The sequence below is a fragment of the Momordica charantia genome, assembly GCF_013281855.1.
Source record: "Momordica charantia cultivar OHB3-1 chromosome 11 unlocalized genomic scaffold, Mcharantia_2.0 BLBB01000011.1, whole genome shotgun sequence".
Taxonomy (NCBI): Eukaryota; Viridiplantae; Streptophyta; class Magnoliopsida; order Cucurbitales; family Cucurbitaceae; genus Momordica; species Momordica charantia.
This window is the reverse complement of record NW_028275159.1, coordinates 3,951,808-3,973,073: the sequence shown is the minus strand read 5'-3', so window position 1 is coordinate 3,973,073 and position 21,266 is coordinate 3,951,808. Positions and strand designations below refer to the sequence as shown.

Sequence of the window (21,266 nt, the reverse complement as noted above, 5' to 3'; positions counted from 1 at the left end):
ATTTAATTTGTCCACCGTTAAAACTAAAATATGCAAAACCTCCAAAACGATATTCTCACCAACTAATAAAACGGTCGTTTTGAAAATTACGCGCGTTCCGTTGAGCGGAAAAGCTACAAGTTTGGAAGCAACAAGTCGTCGCGTCGTCCAAATTCCAAAACGTAGCAAAGCAAGTCCTTCTATAGGTTGTTATAGCGCCACGTCACAACCCCTCGTCTAGTCCACGTGTCAGTATCTCAGCTGCTTAAATCATTCGAAAAGAAAAGCAGAAACAAAAAGAAAAGAAAAGGCGTAGTCATGAACATTCTCCGGATCTCATTCTCGTCTCTTCCATTGTTGAAAACACTACCCCATCCTCCGACTCCGAAACCGGCCATTATCGCCGCGAAATCTCCTCGCCATCAAGTTTTCCGTCGCTTCCTGATCATGAATTCGAGCTCGAAGCTTGATTCTAGACCCTCCTCCTCCTTGGCATGCCAGGTTCCGGGGCTAGAATCGGAAGAGATGGACCGGATTGCCGAACAAATGTTCCGGCGGTATTCGTCTCCTTCGTCGTCGGGTATCAAGAGAGGGAAGGGAGTCGCCATTGTTTGGTTCAGAAATGACCTCCGTCTGCTAGACAATGAGGCTCTGTATAAGGCGTGGATTTCGTCCGAGGCTGTCTTGCCGGTTTATTGTGTCGATCCTCGACTTTTTGGTTCTACCTGCTACTTCGGGTTTCCTAAACCTGGAGGTTTGTTTCTCAATTCATTATTTAACCCAGTGGCAGATGATCGCGTATTGTGTTATGAATTTATGCGTCGACTGTCTTGTAGAGTTCTGAATCAGGGAGTTTTAATTATCTTTGTTGTTGTAATTGATCATGAGGCAGTTCTGTACCGTTTTTTATTTCCTTGTAATTAGTCATTACTATTACGTGAGCGTGGTGCGCACACTAGTAGAGATGGCTTTAGTAGAAGTTAATTGCTATGCAGTCATAGGATTATGAATTATGCTGGAAACTTCAAAGTTTTGAGCTATTAATCGAATCGCTGATTAAGATTTAGATTTCAGGGTTTCAGAACTTATGCTGTCTTAGGGAGAAAGTGTTTCGACAGTTTCATATTTTCCTTCCTTTCTGGCAGCCTTGAGAGCACAATTTCTTGTTGAATGCTTGTCTGACTTGAAAAGGAACTTAATGAACCGAGGCCTTAACTTACTTATTGAACACGGGAAGCCCGAAGAAATTCTCCCTTCTCTTGCAAAAGCTCTTGGTGCCCACACAGTTGAGTAACTTCAATAGTATCCTTGTATGTTTGAAGGATTGTTCAAATATGGTTAGATTCAATCTATTAATTTTGTCAGGTATATGCTCAAATGGAAACTTGTAGTGAGGAACTGTACGTTGAAAGAATGGTGAGCAAAGGTCTCAAAACTGTGGTGTTGTCACCATCCTCACAGAAGTCCGCCAAACCAAGTTCTGCCGGTAGCCCTAGTTTCCAACTTGTTTGGGGCACCACTATGTACCACATAGATGACCTGCCATTCGACACCAACAGTTTGCCTGATGTCTATACACAATTTCGTAAAGTACCATATATTTTATTTGAATTTTTAGGTTCATTACATTCTCTTGCATTTTTTAATGTGTTTCTCATAACGCTGTTGGTCTTTTGATGGACCACCCAATTGCAGTCTGTTGAAGCCAAATGTGCAATCCGAGATTGCATTAGACTTCCAACTCTTCTTGGGCCTCCAGCAAGCATCGACGATTGGGGATGTGTTCCTTCATTAGATAAGCTGGGGCTTCAATCTCCAAGTGTATGTTTGTGTTTTTAGAATTGTGCTACAAGAAGATCTGCAATAAAATATATTCTCTGTGAGTTGACAAATTATTTGTTTTCTTCAGGTTGTCAAGGGCATGAAGTTTATTGGCGGTGAGAGCGCAGCTCTCTCCAGAATTTATGAGTACTTTTGGAAGAAGGTGAAATTGATGAATTTAGCCATTTACATCTCATTTGATCCAGACCCCAGGTTATGGTTCTAGAAAACTTCAACTACATTGTCAATATTATGCTTTATGTGTTATTTTTTATTTTTCCTGGTATTTAGGATTTACTACGGATTTATAAGGATACGAGGAATGGGATGTTAGGACCTGATTATTCTACAAAATTCTCTCCATGGCTTGCTTCTGGAAGCATTTCACCTCGTCTCATACATGAAGAGGTTGGTCATTTTTTGTTTTCCTTTAATGACAATGTGCGTTGCATATTTCAAGGTTCGAATTATTCTCTTAGGTAAGGAGATATGAGAGGGAGAGGGAAGCAAATCAATCTACTTACTGGTATTCACTATATCTTTCTGTTCATAATACAGTGCCATTACTCATTATGCATGTACCATACTAATTATCTCATGATGACAACGGAATAGCCTTCTAGTTCAAATTGTTTACTGTTATAAATTAGACTGACATAAATCACATCACATCTTTCCTTATCCTTTAAACTTTGATGCACTTAAGCTATTAGAAAGGAATTTTTTACTCCGTTGCTTTTTCTTGTAATTTTTTGCCACTTTGTTAATTTACATTTACCATTTCAGGATTTTGTTTGAATTGATATGGAGGGATTACTTCAGGTTTCTTTCAGTCAAATATGGCAATTCTCTTTTTCATCTAGGTAAGGGTTGTTATAAAATGTTCAGATATTTTTTCTGGTATTCCTGCATTTTACGACTATCTTTCCTAGTGCATATTCCCTCTTATGCCAGTTTCTTTTAATAGGTGGCCCAAGAAAAGTGGAGATGAAATGGAATCAAGACAAAAGTTTGTTTGAATCTTGGAGAGATGGACGTACAGGGTATTTTGTTTGCTCTGTGATTGTGTTATTGATTTGATATTATGTTCCTTTGCAGTCCAAGAGTGCGTGTGCATATTTTTTTCACATGTTATGAGATTTTTGCTTCATATATGATGTAGTAAATCATTCTGGGTCTCCAGGTACCCTCTTATAGATGCAAATATGAAAGAATTATCAACAACTGGGTTCATGTCAAATCGGGGACGGCAGGTATTTTACGAAGTCTATGATTTGTAAAGATTTAGTTATGCACAATGAGTGTGCAGCGTGCAATCAAATTGGAACTTAATCACATATACTTGGAATGCCATATAACTGAAGTTCGTCGCTTCTGAATATATCAAGTCTCGATTTTCACCTAAAGAGATTATAAGGAATGAATCATTCATTTGGTTCTTTCTACAGATCGTATGTTCCTTCCTTGTTCGAGATATGGGTATTGACTGGCGAATGGGAGCTGAATGGTTTGAGACATGCCTTCTCGATTATGACCCTTGCTCCAATTATGGAAATTGGACTTATGGAGCTGGTAATTCAATTTCCTCCCAAAATATAAAGCTGTGTGCTTTATTGCCCACACCCTGTATGTACTGATTTGCAATAAAAAAAATGTTCAGAATTCTTCTTTGACGATCTCTCATGTATTTTTGTTCTCCCATGTTATATTTTACCTGAAAAATGTCACTCATTACACATCCTCTGAAGCTCCAAGAAAGGTTTCCCATTAGATCATAATTTTTCTGAAGATATGTGTGTCATAATTTTATAGAGTTACCTTGTTGCCGATGACATGCAGGAAGAATTTTCTTTATCTTAGTCCCTTCTATGCCAGTTACCTCATCATCAAGGACTGCATTTATATGCCAATCTTAAATTTGTACCATATTTCAAATTGCTCTGAATGTTTATTGAATTTTATCGTTGATATATTGAATGCTCCATGTATACCATGTATGTAATAATTCAACGTTTTTGCAATCCCTAATAATGCTTGTTTTTATTTCTGAGAAATTTGGCAGTTGCTATGAACCATTAATTTTTATAACTGCGTCCTGTCTTGTTTTAGGAGTTGGGAATGACCCGAGAGAAGATCGCTACTTCAGTATCCCCAAGCAAGTAAGTGCATATCTTTTTCTGTATAAATTTTGTACACTGAAACTTTGACCAATGACTGTAGTTCGAGGTGCTAAACATTGACAAATCTATTAACTTCTAAGTACACATCGGTATGCCATTATCACCGTTATCGGTTCGCATCTGAGTCGAGATTTAGGATGATAGTAGATGAAATGGAATCAAAGCAGAAGTCCATGGGTTCGGCATACATTTGCCCTGAAAAGTGATGCAATCTAGTTACAAGATTGAAACACAAATAACATTTATTTTTTTAACACGAGGAGGTAGGGATTCAAACCTAACCATTTGGTTGATGATATAACCATATTCAGGTTGCAAACACAAAAAACTTACATTACTATTATTTCTCTCTTTTTTTCTTTAACCTAAATGGAATAAATGGTATTTGACCTATCCATGAGTTGTATCAATTATTTTGGATTATTTTCTTTTTCTTTTTTTTGAGAAAAGAATTATGTAGGTTGAGTCTTATAGAATCCAACCTATTATCTATTATGGTATACAATTCCTCTTTCTGTCAATTGCAAGTTCTTTATTTTATCTCATATATAATGGCTGTTAATTTTACAGGCACAGACATACGATCCCGAGGGCGAATACGTGGCGTATTGGTTGCCCGAACTACGAAAGTTACCCAAAGACAAGAGGCACTTCCCTGGGAAAATGTTGTACATAGAACAAGTTGTAGCTCTAAAGTTTGGGAATGCTGGAAGGCCCCAAAGCCAGGATTCTGCAAGAAGAAAAAACTTTGGTGGGAGACCAGCAAAGGACTTTAGAAGATGACACTTTTTGTTTAACTTGGTGTCCTTTGGCTTCTCCCAACTTGTCAACTAAAATTATTATATAGGAAAATCAGACGGCTCTGATAGTTGGAAATGTCAAAGCCTACGATCCAATCATAATTAATTAATTATAGATTTAAAAATACTTTTGAATACTTACGTTTTTATTTTATTGGACTAACGATTTAGTTTTCGAACATTAGTTTGTAATCATTTAGCCTTTATACTTTAAGAATGGGAACAATTTAGTTCATATCCTTTAGTATGTTACAATTTAATCCTTATAATAAGATTCAATATAATTTTTTATATGGGTAGATTGATTAACTTTTGTTATTAGAATATCAAGACTAAATCATTATATAATAAAAATCATTACTTAAATTTGATGAGATTTTTCCGGGATTAGATTGTCATCAATTTCAAAATATAGTACTAAATTGTTTTTTATTAACAATAGTGGTTAAATTGTTAAATATTGAAGTTTATGGACTAAATTGTTATTAATTTATAAATATGTAGACTAAATCATTGCAATTTAGAGACTAAATTGTAAATTCACAAAATAATAAAAATAATTTTTAATATATAAAAACTAAATAAATACTATGGTGTTTTTTTTAATAAATAGTAAAAATATTTGTAATATAGCAACTCTCTCTCTTTTTTTTTTGTTAGGAATATATAGCAACCATTTTGCAAATATGGCCATATTTTTAAAATCATATTTTCGTTTTATTCGTGATTCCAATTTTGCTCTCGTTAATATAAGTTATATATACCTAATATACCGAATACAAAGTATATTATTGATATGATTGATGTAATTGATATGAAGTATATTAATCACACGATACATACTAACTTGTTACAAACTTTAAGCTACGATAATTAAATTGTTACATACTATAATTTAGAAACTAAATTATTATCAATTTAAAAGTACAATGACTAAATCGTTACAAACTCAAATTCAGGACTCGATCGTTATTTTAGTGAAGTGTGTTTTTTAACTGCAAATTTTCTATTTTTCTATTTCGATTCGACCTCATGATTTTTGCTATTTTTATAGATCATAAAATTAGTACTAACGAGCATAGTTCAGCGGGAGTTCGAAGTCACTGTATATATATCAGAAAATGAGTGGTTATATATATATTTATAATTAATTACTAATTTTTTATATGTGCAAGCCGCCCTTGAAACTGCGAAAGGCAGTAAGAGAGGCTGGCGCGCGTGGGACGTGGGGGCCATAATACAAACAGCGCACGTGGGAACTGAGAGGAGTGGCCTCCATTTTCAGGGATGTTGCGCATTTACATTCGCCAATTAAGTATTAACTTCATTCCCCTATAATGATAACAATAATTTTTTTTTCAAAATAATAATATAATAATGATGATGATTTGCCATTCACTTTAATTTTCAATATTTCCTAAAAAAAGACCTTTACTTTTCAACAACATTAATAATAAGTTTTTTCAAAACAATCATAATAATATGTTTCAATGATAACTATAAGGTTAAATTACCAAATTAGGAAAATTGATTTATATAGTTCTAAAAACTAATCACCATAAACTATCATAGGAAGTTCATAAATAGTTTATAAGATATTGATTCAAACTTCAGTTTAGAATAAGGTCATGTTTACTTATTAGGAATTGGAGTTAGAATGAAAATTAATCGGAATGAGAATATTATTTATTTGATGTTGTTTACATTTTTTTTTATATCCTTGAGTATCCGGACCAACCTACGTGCATTTTGACTAATCTCGCTAGGCAACTTTTTGTATTGATGTTGTTTACCTTAAATCAGAATCAAAATTCATATAATTTTGTTTACCAAAATTGTATGAAATCGAAATCAGAATTAGATATATAATAATTACTAATATACCATTTTCTTATTTTTAGCTCGTTACAGATACATCATTGACAGAAGAAAAGAATAAAAATATAAAACAATTAATTGAAAAAATTATGGATATCCTTAATAAAGGGTAAAGATAGTAAAATTGACTGCAATAAATATGTGGAGCCCATGAAATAATGAATAAGAATGAGAATGAGATTGATAAGACTATGAAATGAATCACACTGTCTCTCTTAAAAAAATGTGATTAGTAAATTTGGGGTGGTTTTCAATTGGATTAAATTCTTACAATTGGATATATACCATAAAAATTCTTACAATGGAATGTTGAAAAAATTGTTTCTCATTCTAAACTTTAGAGCGTAGTCGGGTCCGTCTCTAAATTATAATACTCCCAACCCAATGCTTACAAAATTAAAAACAATAGTTAATAATAATAATAGAGAGAAAAAGAACGAAATACGAAACTTAGGGGAAGAAAGACTGAAGATGAATAAGCAAAAGGAGACCCCTCAATTTTGAAGCCACTTTTTTTTTCCCTTTCTCATCGACACGCTCACTACGCGAAGGAAGAGATTACAGTTCATCTTTCTGGTTCAATTTCTTGCAGCTTTACGTATCCACCACGGTCTCTGTTTTCCATTTCGTATTTATTATTGTTTTTCTCTCTCTCTGTGATCCGGAGGGGAGGAAGATTTGTTCAGTATTCCGTTGAAGCTATCTAATCCGGATCCACAATTTCCAGGTATTTTCTAGATCTGATACTTTCTCCTTCTTACTTTGCGTTTCTGACTGTTCGCCGGAGGTTTTTGCATCGCTGTTTACTCTATTTGCGAAGGTGATGCTCGTTCATCAATCGTTTCTCTGGTGTTCAGCTTTGTTTCGTGATTTTAGCACTTGATTACTTGAATCACTGCCGAATTTCTACCTGTTTGATTTTGATCGTTTATCGATTTAAATCATCGCGTGTTTGTGTTTATGGTTATGCTGTTTGGTGTTTGCAGGGATATCTGCGATATGGCCGAGGAAAAAGCCGCTGGTGAAGGTGAAAAGAAGGATACTGCTGCCGATGTTGCCGGGAAGAAGAAATCCCGGGGGTTTTTATCGCGGCTTTGGAGTGGTATCTTCGGAGTACGTGGTGACGATTTCGAGAAGAGGCTTCAACACATTTCTAAGGAAGAAGCCGCTGTAATTGCTAGGTTGAAGCGTAGATCCCTAACCTGGCGGCGAATGGCCAGAAATCTTATTGTATCTTCTGTCATTTTTGAGGTAATCCTATTTGTCTATTTTATTTGTGGTAATTCTATGTTTTGGAGCATGGTTTACAGTTCGTATTGAGTACGTTTTGTTGCTCTCTATACCAATTGCAGTAGTTTATGATAATGATACTGAATTTCATTCTACGTAAGACTACTTTTTCTTTCCAACTCTGTTCATCTTTTCGTGCTGAATGTACTTCTGTAGGAATTAATTTGTGTGCCTTTGTTGCTCTTCTGCGCTGCTTTGGCTGACAGAATATGTATATTTCATAATTTTCTTTTTGCCAAAGTACAAGTTGAGAGGAGAGGAATCGAACTCTTTAAGGGTGATATATATAAACTGAACTATATTTTCCAAGTTAAGTTCTCATCAAATTTAACACCCATGACACCCTCCTTCCCCAGAGGGTGGGTGGTGGATGGGAGTGAGCAGAAGGAATAGAAATTTATGGAACGACATACTAGGAGATTTTTCACGTGGAGTAATTGTTAGATATTCCTTATCCTGAGGATTTTTTCAATGATTTTTCTTCTAATTTTCAGGTTGTTGCAGTTTGTTATGCTATCATAACTACAAGAGCTGTAGATTTGAACTGGAAGATGAGAGCTTTTAGAGTTTTACCCATGTTTCTTTTGCCTGCATTAACAGCTCTGGCTTATACGACATTTCTCAGCTTCACAAGAATGTGTAAGTATCTGCTTGGTTATCTGTGATTATTTTTATTTACATCATACTCACCCCATAGAGTTTTTTCTTTCTTATTTTTTTCCTCGACATATTTTGTGGTTCTGTTTGTTTATGCTTTGTCCCTTGCTCTTCACTGTTTTGTCTTCATCGATTTTCTTATGCGTTAATTAGTGATTGTATGTAATGCTTAACCATAAGACTTGTCCAAAAGTCTCCATGAGTGTCTTCATTGGTTTTCTTTATTTTGTGGTTCTTACGTGTTAATCATTGATTTTCTTGCATGTTAATTAGTGATTGTATGAAAACATGAGTGTTATTAGAAGTCCTGCTTTTTTCATCCCAAATTTCCAAAGGACATTTTCCATTGGCTCTTGGCTTGTTTTGGAAGGTATGACCACCCCGTAAGACTTGTCCAAAAAATAGTTTACCGATGAAGGGTGAGTGCAGTGCATGTTGAATCTGCTGTGGATGGCTGTTCTGAACATTTTGCTACAAACTCACAGTAAAGTTAGAGAAGGTCTAGATTTCTATCCTGTTTTTAACACATAATGCACCAATTGTGAGATAGCAGCATCAAATGTAACTTGTCGTTCAGTTTTCCCAGGGTGAAAGTCCATACAAAGACCTTTGCTTTCATAGGAGTCTTTCCTTTCCCTATACACTTTGCCATAAATATTTTGAGAATGGACATAAAAACATTGGAATGCTACAGAGAATCCGTGAAATCATAATTAGCTTACCTCTCTCTTAAGGCTCACTGTTTTTCCATTTACTTAGTCTCCTTTGACACAACACAATGTGTAGATTGTATAATGGGTTTCTTTAAATAGTTTGTGTGTTTGCTGTTTTTAATTCGTCATTTTTCTTAGTTTATGGTGATATCTCGTGCAAGTCTTGCCTTCGCCTGCTGTTAAGATTGTGCTTGTGCGAAGAATTAGCTGGTGTTCTTCTGATGACTGCAGTACTTAACATTAATATATTTTCTGTCACCTTGTATGGGATCTTTGCTAATTGTATCAGTCATCCGCCTCCAACAATGAACATTTGGAATGAACATTCTCAAGTCCCATCTAGATTTAGTAGTGTTACTTCTTTCTATTGCTATTGATATTTCGTTAGTTCCATGTTCGTTGCATATTTGTGGAGTCATGATACGAAATTTGACACTTTGATACAGTGGCTCATGTTTTTTGACTGAAATCCAATTAGAGATTTTATAACTTTTTCTGTCTTGGATTTTATAATCTAGCTAATGATCTTAGTTGATAATTTGTTGAAGGCTTTATGTTAAATGTCTGGTGGCATATTGGAATTTAGGATTACATTTCATATTACTGAATCTTTAACTTTTTGGCAACTTATAGGTGATCGCAAGGACCAGAAAACCCTTGAAAGGCTGCGAGCTGAGCGGCAAGCTAAAATTGATGAACTCAAGGAGAAAACAAATTATTACATTACACAGCAGCTCATCCAGGTAATGCTGATCATCCAATATGTTTTTCCAGTCTTGTTTCTTGAGTTGGCATGGGATTTCTCTAATCTATGATTCTCCTTGCACATCATAAGAGCCAATCTGTCTACATAAGCCTTATCAGTTTAATCTTATTGGTGCCATTCGGTGCAGTCATTTAAAGGTCAATTTCCTGTCTTTAAAATAATTAAGTATTTAGGAAGTTGTCAATTCTTTATATTGGATGTTGATGTTAGCCAATTTAGCCTATCACTAATAGACGAAATGGAGGCAGCCTAATATTGAAGTAAAAATTAAAATGGCTGATATTCTCTCTAAAATCTGTAACCTCTTTGTTATAACTATGCATAGTAAATGGAGGGTTAAAATATTGTTTAGGTCCATGTACTTTTAGCTTTTAGCTTTGGTTTATTTTAGTCATGTATTGTCAAAATGTTCATTTTGGCCTTTCTACTTTTAAAAAGTGATCATCCCTTTCGTACCTCAATGGAATTGTTTCTTTGACAAAAAAAAAAGTGATAATCTTAATCCCTATTTGTAAAATTTTAACATAAATTCTACACATAACGAAAATCCTTTAGTATAAAGTAATGGTAACATTTTAAGAAATATATTAAGTGTAGTGTCGTGTTAAAATTGTGATAGAAAAACTAAGATTAAAAATAAAATTAAGGAACCAAAATGGTCACTTTTTAATAGGACAAGGACCAAAACGAACCTTCCAGAGTACAAAGACTAAAGTGAATCAAAGTTGAAAGTAGAGGACCAAAACGAACCTTTTAAAAGTACAGGGACCAAAATGAACCAAAGCTGAAAATATAGGCACCAAAACAATATTTTAACTTGAAATGTCCTTTTAAAATATGCTTAAGCTTCTGATAAAAAAAAAATGCACAAGCTCCAGAAATCTTCTCTTCTGTTTTGATGATAGAAAACACCATATTTTTTTGAAAGCCAGTCTTTTGGGGCATGACACCACTGTCTATTCTGAGAAATGAAGCTGATGATTGCCCGTTTCTTTATTTTTTTGATTTTACATTTGTCTCCCTATAGCTTTACTGCAGAGGGGGTCATGTCTCCAACTGGATTGACCAATATTGCTCAAGTTGTGCAGCCTTTTTTCTTCACAGCCTCATTATCTTGGCTTTTCTGATGAGGATCCATGTAATTTCTGTTCCCATTCTTTGACAGAGATACGACCCTGACCCTGCTGCAAAGGCGGCTGCTGCAACTGTATTGGCTTCCAAGTTGGGAGCAGATTCAGGCATGAAGGTTCATTTGGGCGATGAACCCAATGTTAATGTCCCATCAGGGAAGAGCAACGATGTTGAATATGTGCAACCTGGTGTTGGACTTCGGAATAGAAAACAAGGTCAGAATCGTTCCAGCAGTGCAGGCAAAGCTTCATTGCATCATCCCGAAGAAGAGACACATCTGCCTACAGTATCTGAAAGTCCCCATGCTCCTGAGAACAATCAGTTGGTTGTCGATCATTACAATCCCCAAGGACCAGCTGTTAATGATGGAGGATGGTTGGCTCGAATCGCTGCACTGCTCGTCGGAGAGGATCCAACACAGTCTTATGCGCTCATCTGTGGCAACTGCCATATGCACAATGGTTAGTGGTCCTGTTTTATCCTTTAAAAGACGTTCGTTCTTCAAGTACATAAGCAGATTATGTTTGAGGACACATTCTTATTCTTGTACACCTAAATTGTGAAAATACATGCACTTCCCTTTCAAACGTTCATCACTCAACAAAATCAACAAGATCAACAAGGATAAATATAGTTTCATCTCTTTTTTTCTTTTTATCCTTTTTAGGGCTTGTGAAGAAAGAAGATTTCCCTTTCATTACCTACTACTGCCCACATTGTCATGCCTTGAATCGGTCGAATCAATCAGAGGAACCAGCTTCTAGCCACGGCACTCCTGGTCCTGATTCTGCAAGAGCTGGAGACAGTAGTGATCCATCAAATACTGCTGGATCTGTTATTGACAGTGTACTCACCAGCAACGTCCTTGCGGAAGCAATTTCCGAGGTTCAGGACACGGTCAAAGCAACGGAAGCTGAAAACTTAGTTAGTGAAGGAGAAAAGGTATGCACAGCTGTAACTACGTAACTATAATACCACGGGACTAGAGTTTGATCATCACTTGGGCTTGTTTTACTTACCCCTTGTTCATATCATGGGCGTTATTGAGCAACATATTGTTTTCATGGTTTGCTTCCAGCTTCCTGGCTTGGTCTTGTAAGCTGGCACTGTTAAAGGTGAGTACTTTTCATTCTCTTTTTAATTTTCCTGCCCTCTTTTTTCTCCCCCTTAGAGCTGATGATGTATACATAAACATAGGTTACATGGATTTTGTTGTAAACATGTAAAACTGTTGAATTTTTGGACTTTTAATGGAAGTGTCTAAAAGATCTTCTTTTGTTAGCTTTGTAACATTTCGCTTGTTTTTCTAAATGTTTGGGAGTTCTGTTGTTTGCATTCACATATGGATAATACTTTCTTGCTGATTGGGTAGTACAAAATTCTTGTTATATCGGTCAAAAACACATAGGGAGAAAGAGAGAAAAACGCGCTCTCTAGCTATACATTTATAGTAGGAAAGAATTATTCTTTTCATGTCATGTCCACAGTTGATGTACCTCCCACGCCCAAGTCCCGTAGCTTTGTATCTGATATCCTGATCATGATTTTCCTACCTCTAGAGGAAAAAAAAACCTTCTTCGGCTGATTGTGGGCGTAAGTTTTGATTTTATGTAGGTTTTTCTATATTTATGACTTCGGTTCATCTTCACCTCTACTATACTTCCAATGTTGGTTTATTTTAATTCATAAAAAGATGATCACTTTTATCTATTTATTTTGATTAAAATTTTAGCATGGGAATAATTTGTACTAAAAGATTATTTAAACGTTTTATTAATTTATTTATGGTATTGGAGTGAGAAACTTGGGATTGGTTGAGATTGGAGATGCGGTGTGTTTGAATTTTGCATAAAATGTGAATGTAGAATGAAGAAGGTAATATCTGATTAGTGAAATTAAATTCGTTGAAAATTATTATTTAAAATCGAGTTATTGAAACAACTTTTTTTCATTAGTATTCAAGTCTACAAGAATTGTTTATATTCATTATGTTATGATTTTCAGAAAATCAATGTGTGCAAGGTGTAACTTTATGAACTTTTTCTTTATTTTGAAATTACTTCTTTTTAAATTAATTTCATCTTTACTATTTTTTAAAATCTCTATTTGATGGTATGAAAATAGTTTAACAGGTCATTTAGTATTGGAATCGATTAAGTAATGGATGATTTTTGAAGTTAGTAAATTTTGTTTTTGCTATATATATTGTTCTCACTCAATCCAATTAAAATTTTAAATTGACTCTAAATCGCCTTCTAAAGACTTGCAATTGTTCTTTTGTTCGTTTGATTTTCTATTTTAAAAACATCCCTCTTGGCTCTTCTAATTTTTTTAAAGTGATCCTTTTAATCTCTATTTATAAAGTGAAACATAAACCTAAGTTTTTTAATACAAAATTATGGTAAAATTTGGATCGAAATAGATGACATAGAATCGGAAAATGAAAAGGCCACAGATGGAGAGATCAAAATGGTTACTTTTTTAAAGTACAAAAGTCAAAACCGACTTCTCAAATTGAAACATAAACAAAAATTAAAAGTATAAAAACTAAAATAGTATTTTAACTTTTTTTTTACTTAGTGTAGTGTTTTTTATTCATACAATCAACTTCTTCCAACTTGTGCATTTACTATCATTGACATACTAATAAAAGTGAAATTCCAAACCGAATTATTTCTATAGAATTGTTTACGTTTTATATAATTAATAAATAAAATTTATTCGTACGTTTAGCAAGTATAAATATACTATATTTAAAATAAATAAAAAAAACTAGAAATTTGTAAAGTCAGGAGCCATGTGTTTTTTCCATAAGAAATAATCTCGCATTTTGTGCTTGTCTACCTATGGACTTCTTATAAAACAACGATAAGACATTCAACGGTCTTATCTTTCAACCACTTTCTCTCAATTCTCACCACAGAGAAAATACTTACAGAAACTTCTCTACGTGTTCGTTTATTAGTAATATGTAAGAACGAGGATTCGAACTCATAATATTTAAATCAAATCATTTATAGATACCTAAATCTATTGAGCTGTCTATGATCGGATTAACTCGTTCATGTTCTTTTTAACAAATATGAAATTGTAAAAGTTATCAATTTCACCGGTAAACTTTAAATTCTGAAATTTGTCAATATTAATAAAGAAAAATGCTTGACGTACAAAATCTATTTCTACGTTTGACCACTATTATTATTGTTTTCTAAAATATTTATATTTTTATATTTTCCACTTCTAATTATCAAATATTCAATGGTCTAAGCACAACATAGATCCTCATAGTAACGGCCTACGGAATAATTGAAACAAAACAAAAGTGAAATTCCAAACAGAAAATAATATGTGACAAACAATGATGAAAAATTTCTTAAAATATAAGTAAGAATCGTAATGAGAATTACTGAACCCAAAAACTTTTACATGACGAAACGTTGCCGTTTCGGTTCCCCCGAGTCTTCTCCTTTCTTCTGCACATTCTGGCGGCAACCGATCTCAAACACCTGAAAATCAATGGCGATCGCGGGAATGGATCTCTCTCTCTCTTTTCGGAATCAGATCCACCGTCTGTGGTTGCGGCTGCCGTGCGCTCCTCGGAACCACTGATCCCAATTGGCGTCCGTCGGGCCTCTTGTTCTGTAATTTGCATCATTTTTTAGTTGATTAGGCCGAGAAATGATCATTGATATTGATGATTGATGATAAGAAATGTTAATGGCGACAATCTTACTCTGGAAGCAGCGGATCAGGAAACGACTCGACGCTCGAGACGAGTCTGTACGTAAACAGGTGAAGAAATTAATTTAAGCCCTAGAGTAATGGGGGCGATGATTTTGTTTGAAATTGAGGATGAATCATGACTGCGTAAATAAATTGGAAGTGTTGGAAAAACGAAAACCTAATGAATTGATTAATCTGCTTACTCTTGACAGACGGTGGAGGCTTCGCCTATGCTCTCGAGCTTCTGCAACTCATCCTGCATCACGATTTATCATCGTCTTCAATTTCTGAGGAAAATAATTGGTGCAAACATGAACTGCGTTACTAGATATTAGATGAGGAACGCCAATCACCTCGATGATACTGATTTCATTCTGGAGTCTGGTTATGGCCGCTGTGATTCTGTGTCTTCCAAACAAATTATTGTTGTTGTTGTTGCATCGAACTGCAGATTTAGGTTTGGTTTCAGAATTGGCCTCTTGTTCTCTCTTCGCCGCTTCTTCTCCTCCACCTCCCGGCGGCGACGGCGACGGAAACGGCTGCGATTGAGGTTGGTCGTCCATTTGCCACTACAGTAAATCAAATTCTTCTAGTACTCTCTAAGCCTATATAGTCCGTATTACGCGAAAGAAATCTCAAGAATCACCGTGGAAAAACCATGCTAAATTCCAAAAGCAAAGAGAGAATTAGGAATCTTAAATAAACAAAGGGAATTGGAGAGAGATGGGACGGATTTTGAGGGAAAAAAAGTGTAGATCACATTCACAGCACAACATTGACACATGGGAAAAAGGGGAAGAAAGAGATTACTGGACCGACCAGAGATGGAAACAAATGATGGAAGCAAGGTGTGTGTGTCTATGATTGTGTTCTTCGTTTCTCTTTTTTGTAATGTTAATTGGAATAATTGAAGAAGGAAGAGACGAGATTATGATGAAAAAGAATAAAGTGGGCAGTCAAAGTTTCAAACTCTGCGGAAAAGGGGAAGCAAAAAAGGCCCAAAACAGCAATTTCTGGACTGCAGACTACAGTTGTAAGGTATGCCCTTTTCCTCTCTCTCTCTCTCTCTCTCTCTCTCTGGCTCTGTGTTTTCTCTGCGTGGGAGAGAGATTTTAATAATGTTTTGGGGGAGATGAAGAGCAAGTGGGGGGGAGATTGGGGATAAGGGAGATGAGATTTTTAAATGGAATTTTGGATTTGTTAAGGTCAAACCAAACCCATCAAAGCCGCCATCACTCTCTCTCTCTCTCTCTCTCTCTCTCTTCCATTTTCTTCAACTCCATAATTGCTCAATTAATATCTAAAGATAGAAACTACCTCCATCTCTCCATCCCCAATCAACAAGACTTTTCCTCATTGTTCTTCATTATTGCTCTACTTCTAATCTAATGATTTGTTGATTAGTTGTCATTGAATCTCTTTTACCCTTTCATCTTTTTCTTGATTTGGGTTAGATCAAAAGTTTGATCTGTGTCTAGTAAATCTCTTTAATTTTTAATTTTGTGTCGAATATGTTTTGACTCTTTTTTTCCTAAATTAATGGTTTTTTTAGTATAACTACATTTGGGGTAGAGATTCGAAACTCATTATCTAAGTAAGGATACATTATATTCTGATTATGTTCAAGTTGACAAAGTTAATTGGTCTATTCAATATAAAATTGAAAATTTTGTGTCCAACGATACTTTAAACTTACAATTTTCTGTCTATTAGACATAAAATTGGATGTTGAGAATTTATTAGATGTTATTTTTAAAGTTAAAAGACATACAAATTTAAAAGTAAACTTATAGTTTGTATTTATAAACAAAAATAGAATTGCATGATTCCAACATCTATAAATTCAATAATTATAAAACAGTGTTTAATTTATGTTTTGGAACGGGAACAAAAAACAAGAAATTTGTATTTGTTGTTTACAAAATTTCTATACAATTTTTAAAATGTTTCTAAAAATGACAAATAATAAACATAAATAGTTTTCAAATGTTTCGTGTAAAAAAAATGTTGTCAAATGTTTAGAATCTTAATAAAATTGATAACGAGAAACAATTACCAATTACCAAACGGGCTTTTAATTAGCTAAAGGTTTATAAAGAGAAATATATTTATTAAGTATACATTATATTGATTAATTAATTATTATCAATAAAATAAAGTTATGCTCGTGGCATAGGTGAATAAAATGAAGAATATGATATGATATGATATATTTAAGGAAGTTTCAGAAGGTATTGTGAATGGGAAAATGAAGTCAACAAAATTCAACTTGCTATTTGCCATTAATTATAAACCTACAATGAATGTCTAATATAAAACTTAACTAGTTGACTTTAATTAATCATTTGCAATTCAATCAATTTATCTTCAAAAAATATGATTGATAAAATAAATTTATCTTTTTTTTTACAGAGATAAAATCAATTTATATTACAGCGTATAAATAAATGTTCTAAACATATCTTCATTTCCATACAAACATAGTTCTATTTTACAGTAAAATAGTCGATAACATTACTTTTTTTATTTGCTAACATTGAAAAAATTATCAAAATTAAAATATAATCTCTCCCTAATTGGCATCGAGTTTATTTGTTCAAATTCCTCGTTCCACTTGTACTCGAAGGAATCATCAACCTTTTCTAGTAAAATACCAAAATATCCCCAGCGCTTCCCACAATATACCATAGTTACCCTTATCCCCACGCGTTTGAAACTCATTCTCAAATAAAGGAGAAATTAGTAATATTCTTTTATTTAATTATTATTGTTTTTCTTTTTTGGGCGGGAAGGTAAAAGAGGATAAGCCGGTCCAATCGGGAAATTAGGGCTCGGGAACGGAAGTGTCACAACACAACTTCCCTCCATTTTCAGAGTTTATGGAAGACGAACACTCTCCATTTGACGAACTGCAAGATTTCCGCATTTTGCACCTCCACAAATTTCGTTTTCTGATCGGAACGGCACTGAAATGGCTTTGAAATCAATGGCGAAGCTCCCGTTGTTTTCTCCTCCTCCGTCACAATCTCTCCGTTTTCGGTCTTTGATCTCCGCCGGTACTTCTGCGCCGCCGAGATTTCTACGGTGCTGTTCTTCCATATCTACCGCAACTGATGTTAGGAACAAGGCGAATAAGGAGAAGCAGAAGAAATCCAGAAATCTTAAGGCGAGTACTGCTTCGTCTTCGTCTTTGAAATTAGCTTTGGTGAAGGAGAAAAGGAGGACTCGTTCCACTAAGGAGTTTGATGAAAACGCCATCCAGTTCGGGGATACGGCAGCTCACATTCCGGTGATGCTTGCGGAGGTATTGGACGTGTTCTCTGCTTCTTCCGGAAGGCGGCTACATTCCTTTGTAGATTGCACCGTCGGTGCCGCTGGACACTCCTCTGCTGTAAGTTACTCTCTTAACTTGTTTTCGTTCTTCTGTTCATCATTAGTGATTGACTCCTCGTCTTTCTTGTTAACAATTGTTATTCAAGTGCGTTTTTCTGATTGTATTTCTCTAAATAGGTATGTGCATGCTCACCAAGTTTTCTGAACTATAATATAATTCATGTGTATTGGCCTGCCGGTTTATACGCTCGTCCAACATTTCTATTTAAATTTTCAATTAATAAGCAGTACAATATGTGTTCATCTGCATTATTACATTTTGTTTTTGTGTTCTATGTGGAGCTAAATTTAGCTATTTAAGCGACCGATCTTATCCATGTACTTATTTCTCTACTATTTGGAAATGCCTGCGCCATTTGACGATTGACGTAGTGTTCAGTGTTCATGATTGCCCCTTTATGGACTGTGGCTATATGCGTTCTCTTAGCATTTTCTGTTTGAGTTGAGTTCTCCTTTTCATGATGTCCAATTCTGATTTCATGTCCTGGAAAAAACAGATAATTCAAGCGCATCCAGAGTTGAAATTTTACATGGGAATGGATGTCGATCCAATTGCAGTTGATAAGGCTGAAGATCGGATAAGTGCTCTCTTTAGTGAGGATTCTGATCTGAAAGCATATACAGTTCTGAAGAACTTTAAATTTACGAAATCGCTACTGACTGAGGCAGATGAGAAACCTTTAGATCCTGGAGTTGATGGGATTTTGATGGATTTGGGAATGTCATCCATGCAGGTACGTTCCGGAAAATGCAATGCTATGTAAAATATTGAGCTCAGCTTGTGATGAGAATTAGGTATAGTTCTTATCAAATGGTGAATAGAGTAAACTTGTCAGCTAATATATAAGGCAAAAACAGAATTCACTACATAACGACACAGTATAAAGGTAGTGAAGAAAAAAAATAAGATTTTACAAATAGTAGACTTGTAATATTCTTGACAATTATCAAAGGCAAAGGGAAACAACTTTAGAATTCAAAGTGACTGTCTTTCATTTTTACTGTTATTTTTCTTTACACAGAATGATCACAACTTTTGAGGAGGGTAGGTCTACCTGAACACTTAAGGCCGTTTAGTAACATTTTCGTTTCCAAATTTTAAACCTAAACATTTTGCAACTAATTATGTTTATTATTTCCATTTTCAATTTGTTACAAAACATAAACATAAATATTGTTTGATCATTCTTAAATTCATTGGTGTTGTGATCATACAATTCTATTTTTTTTAATTAAAAAATGAAGAAACAGAATCAAGAAACGAGGACGTTACTAAATGACCCTTAATTGCCTTATACTTGATTTATGTTAGTTTATCTCAAACTTCTTTCTCACCTCATCAGTAGCAAGTGAGTTGGTTACAGCTTGAAATTTGGATTTTGTTTTTTGTTTTTTTTTTTTTGCGTTTTCCCTGTCTGTGTAGGTGGACGATCCTGGAAGGGGCTTTAGTGTCCTTTGTGATGGACCTCTTGATATGCGAATGGATCCTCAGGTACAAACTTTTATAGTAGTTAAACTAATTCATGCATTCTGTAAATTTGAGTTGGAGTGATGCTCTAAAATGTAGTCATATAAATGTAAGTATTTTTGATGTGTTAGGTTAGGTATAGTGCAGAAATTGATGGATGAATTAAAAATGTGGTTTTGGTTTGGGGATTTGACTGATGGAAACAGGTTAATGGCAGGCAAGTGTGAGAGCGGAGGACATATTGAACAGTTGGCCAGAAATAGAAGTGGGGCGTATCTTGCGGGTTTATGGAGAGGAGAGCAATTGGTATTCACTCCAGAATAAAATAATGAAAGCTCGATCACAGGGTGGATTGCATTCCACCACTCAATTAGTGGATCTCATACGCAAATCTACTCCTCCCTTCAAAGGTAATCCACTGTTTCCTTTTTTAGTTTTTTTTTTCGCCCTCTGAAGTCCGAACCATGTGGATCTATGCTTATTATGTTCCCTCTTCCATGCCATATCATCATGATTGTCTCTCTCCCTGAATTTAGACACTTTCTTTTCAACACCTCTTTCTGTAAGTTCCTAAGTGTTTTTTTTAAATAGTTTTTAATAAAAATTATCCCTAAAATTCTCAATTAAATTATTTTATATATAAAAAATTATTGTAATTTGTTTATAGTATCATTAACTTCTAGGTAAAATATACACTTTTGGTCTCTAAAGTGCGAGAATTGATATTTTGGAGCTAGTGTCTATGTGGTTCTTAAAATTTTAAAATAGACATTTTTGGTCCTTGGAATTTGAGAAATAGTTATAAATTTATTTAACCCTTAGTTGACTAATATTAAAATACTTTGCTGTTTTTTTTTTGTCATGTAAAATTTCATGAAAACAGGAGGAAGGCAAGGTTGGATAAAGACAGCAACCAGGGTATTCCAAGCTCTGAGAATTGCTGTTAATGACGAATTGAAGGTATTAGAAGACTCCCTATATAGTTGTTTCGACTGTCTCGCCCCGGGAGGTCGACTTGCAGTCATCTCCTTCCACAGTCTGGAGGATAGGGTTGTGAAACAAACATTTCTCAACATCATTAATAACCCGGAAATGGAAAAAGATGAAGATATAAGAGAAGATATCGTTGAGAATGAAGAAGAAGAATGGATTAAGCAAACTGTAAAAGGTTCAGTGGGAACAATCCTAACTAAAAGACCGATAACTCCATCTGAAGAGGAAGAGAGGTTGAATCGACGTAGCAGGAGCGCTAAGCTAAGGGTTATTCAAAAGAATAATTAACGAGTGAGCATTTCTCTCTATATCTTTATATGAAATCATTTGCATTGCATTTTATTACTATTCTGATTGCTTTTATAATAGCCTTTCTACCTCCATAAATTCGGAAGCTCCTTAGCAATGCCTAAAAGACCCCATGCTTTTTTGGTTGGACCAACTATTTTTGACAAGTCTTTATTCATTGTTCAA

The 21,266-nt window shown here is 34.7% G+C and overlaps 4 protein-coding genes across 5 annotated transcripts; 3 read left to right on the top strand and 1 right to left on the bottom strand.

Annotated features, from left to right (window-relative positions):
• The first annotated feature begins 278 nt into the window (after window positions 1-278).
• On the top strand, window positions 279-5,015 carry CRY3 (cryptochrome 3). The gene is made up of 13 exons (XM_022287080.2): window positions 279-733; window positions 1,125-1,264; window positions 1,345-1,569; window positions 1,675-1,800; window positions 1,889-1,963; window positions 2,092-2,208; window positions 2,280-2,326; window positions 2,587-2,663; window positions 2,768-2,843; window positions 2,984-3,053; window positions 3,249-3,372; window positions 3,910-3,959; window positions 4,551-5,015. The coding sequence occupies exons 1-13, from the start codon at window positions 298-300 to the stop codon at window positions 4,761-4,763; spliced, it is 1,776 nt and encodes a 591-aa protein (XP_022142772.1). The 5' UTR covers window positions 279-297; the 3' UTR covers window positions 4,764-5,015.
• Window positions 5,016-7,083: 2,068 nt separating this feature from the next.
• On the top strand, window positions 7,084-12,496 carry LOC111007554 (integral membrane metal-binding family protein (DUF2296)). 2 transcript variants are annotated; one of them, XM_022279973.2, is made up of 7 exons: window positions 7,084-7,385; window positions 7,645-7,909; window positions 8,443-8,587; window positions 9,952-10,061; window positions 11,250-11,676; window positions 11,883-12,157; window positions 12,294-12,496. In XM_022279973.2, the coding sequence occupies exons 2-7, from the start codon at window positions 7,658-7,660 to the stop codon at window positions 12,312-12,314; spliced, it is 1,230 nt and encodes a 409-aa protein (XP_022135665.1). In that variant the 5' UTR covers window positions 7,084-7,385; window positions 7,645-7,657; the 3' UTR covers window positions 12,315-12,496. The 2 variants fall into 2 exon arrangements, with proteins under 2 accessions (XP_022135665.1, XP_022135651.1); XM_022279959.2 differs by having other exon boundaries at window positions 7,085-7,385; window positions 11,883-12,496.
• A 2,025-nt stretch (window positions 12,497-14,521) lies between these two features.
• Window positions 14,522-15,501, bottom strand: LOC111023181 (guanine nucleotide-binding protein subunit gamma 2). Its single transcript, XM_022300584.2, has 4 exons — window positions 15,292-15,501; window positions 15,142-15,194; window positions 14,949-14,993; window positions 14,522-14,854 (listed from the first exon to the last, which is right to left on the bottom strand). Exons 1-4 carry the CDS (start codon window positions 15,499-15,501, stop codon window positions 14,773-14,775), a joined length of 390 nt encoding a protein of 129 aa, XP_022156276.1. The 3' UTR covers window positions 14,522-14,772.
• A 338-nt stretch (window positions 15,502-15,839) lies between these two features.
• On the top strand, window positions 15,840-21,140 carry LOC111023099 (mraW methylase family protein). The gene is made up of 6 exons (XM_022300482.2): window positions 15,840-15,976; window positions 17,731-18,329; window positions 18,829-19,065; window positions 19,755-19,823; window positions 20,017-20,209; window positions 20,683-21,140. The coding sequence occupies exons 2-6, from the start codon at window positions 17,910-17,912 to the stop codon at window positions 21,078-21,080; spliced, it is 1,317 nt and encodes a 438-aa protein (XP_022156174.1). The 5' UTR covers window positions 15,840-15,976; window positions 17,731-17,909; the 3' UTR covers window positions 21,081-21,140.
• The last annotated feature ends 126 nt before the right edge of the window (window positions 21,141-21,266 follow it).

Bases quoted from the DNA above. Each gene is read 5' to 3' on its own strand.
- LOC111007554 (XM_022279959.2), top strand. From the start codon at position 7,658: ATGGCCGAGGAAAAAGCCGCTGGTGAAGGTGAAAAGAAGGATACTGCT. The intron at 8,588-9,951 runs GTAAGTATCTGC...GGCAACTTATAG, and splicing joins TCTCAGCTTCACAAGAATGT to GTGATCGCAAGGACCAGAAA. The intron at 10,062-11,249 runs GTAATGCTGATC...ATTCTTTGACAG, and splicing joins TTACACAGCAGCTCATCCAG to AGATACGACCCTGACCCTGC.
- LOC111023181 (XM_022300584.2), bottom strand. From the start codon at position 15,501: ATGGACGACCAACCTCAATCGCAGCCGTTTCCGTCGCCGTCGCCGCCG. The intron at 15,195-15,291 runs GTGATTGGCGTT...ATCGTGATGCAG, and splicing joins ATGAAATCAGTATCATCGAG to GATGAGTTGCAGAAGCTCGA. The intron at 14,855-14,948 runs GTAAGATTGTCG...TGCAAATTACAG, and splicing joins CCTGATCCGCTGCTTCCAGA to AACAAGAGGCCCGACGGACG.
- LOC111023099 (XM_022300482.2), top strand. From the start codon at position 17,910: ATGGCTTTGAAATCAATGGCGAAGCTCCCGTTGTTTTCTCCTCCTCCG. The intron at 19,824-20,016 runs GTACAAACTTTT...GGTTAATGGCAG, and splicing joins ATATGCGAATGGATCCTCAG to GCAAGTGTGAGAGCGGAGGA. The intron at 20,210-20,682 runs GTAATCCACTGT...TCATGAAAACAG, and splicing joins ATCTACTCCTCCCTTCAAAG to GAGGAAGGCAAGGTTGGATA.
- CRY3 (XM_022287080.2), top strand. From the start codon at position 298: ATGAACATTCTCCGGATCTCATTCTCGTCTCTTCCATTGTTGAAAACA. The intron at 734-1,124 runs GTTTGTTTCTCA...CCTTTCTGGCAG, and splicing joins CGGGTTTCCTAAACCTGGAG to CCTTGAGAGCACAATTTCTT. The intron at 2,844-2,983 runs GTATTTTGTTTG...CTGGGTCTCCAG, and splicing joins TGGAGAGATGGACGTACAGG to GTACCCTCTTATAGATGCAA.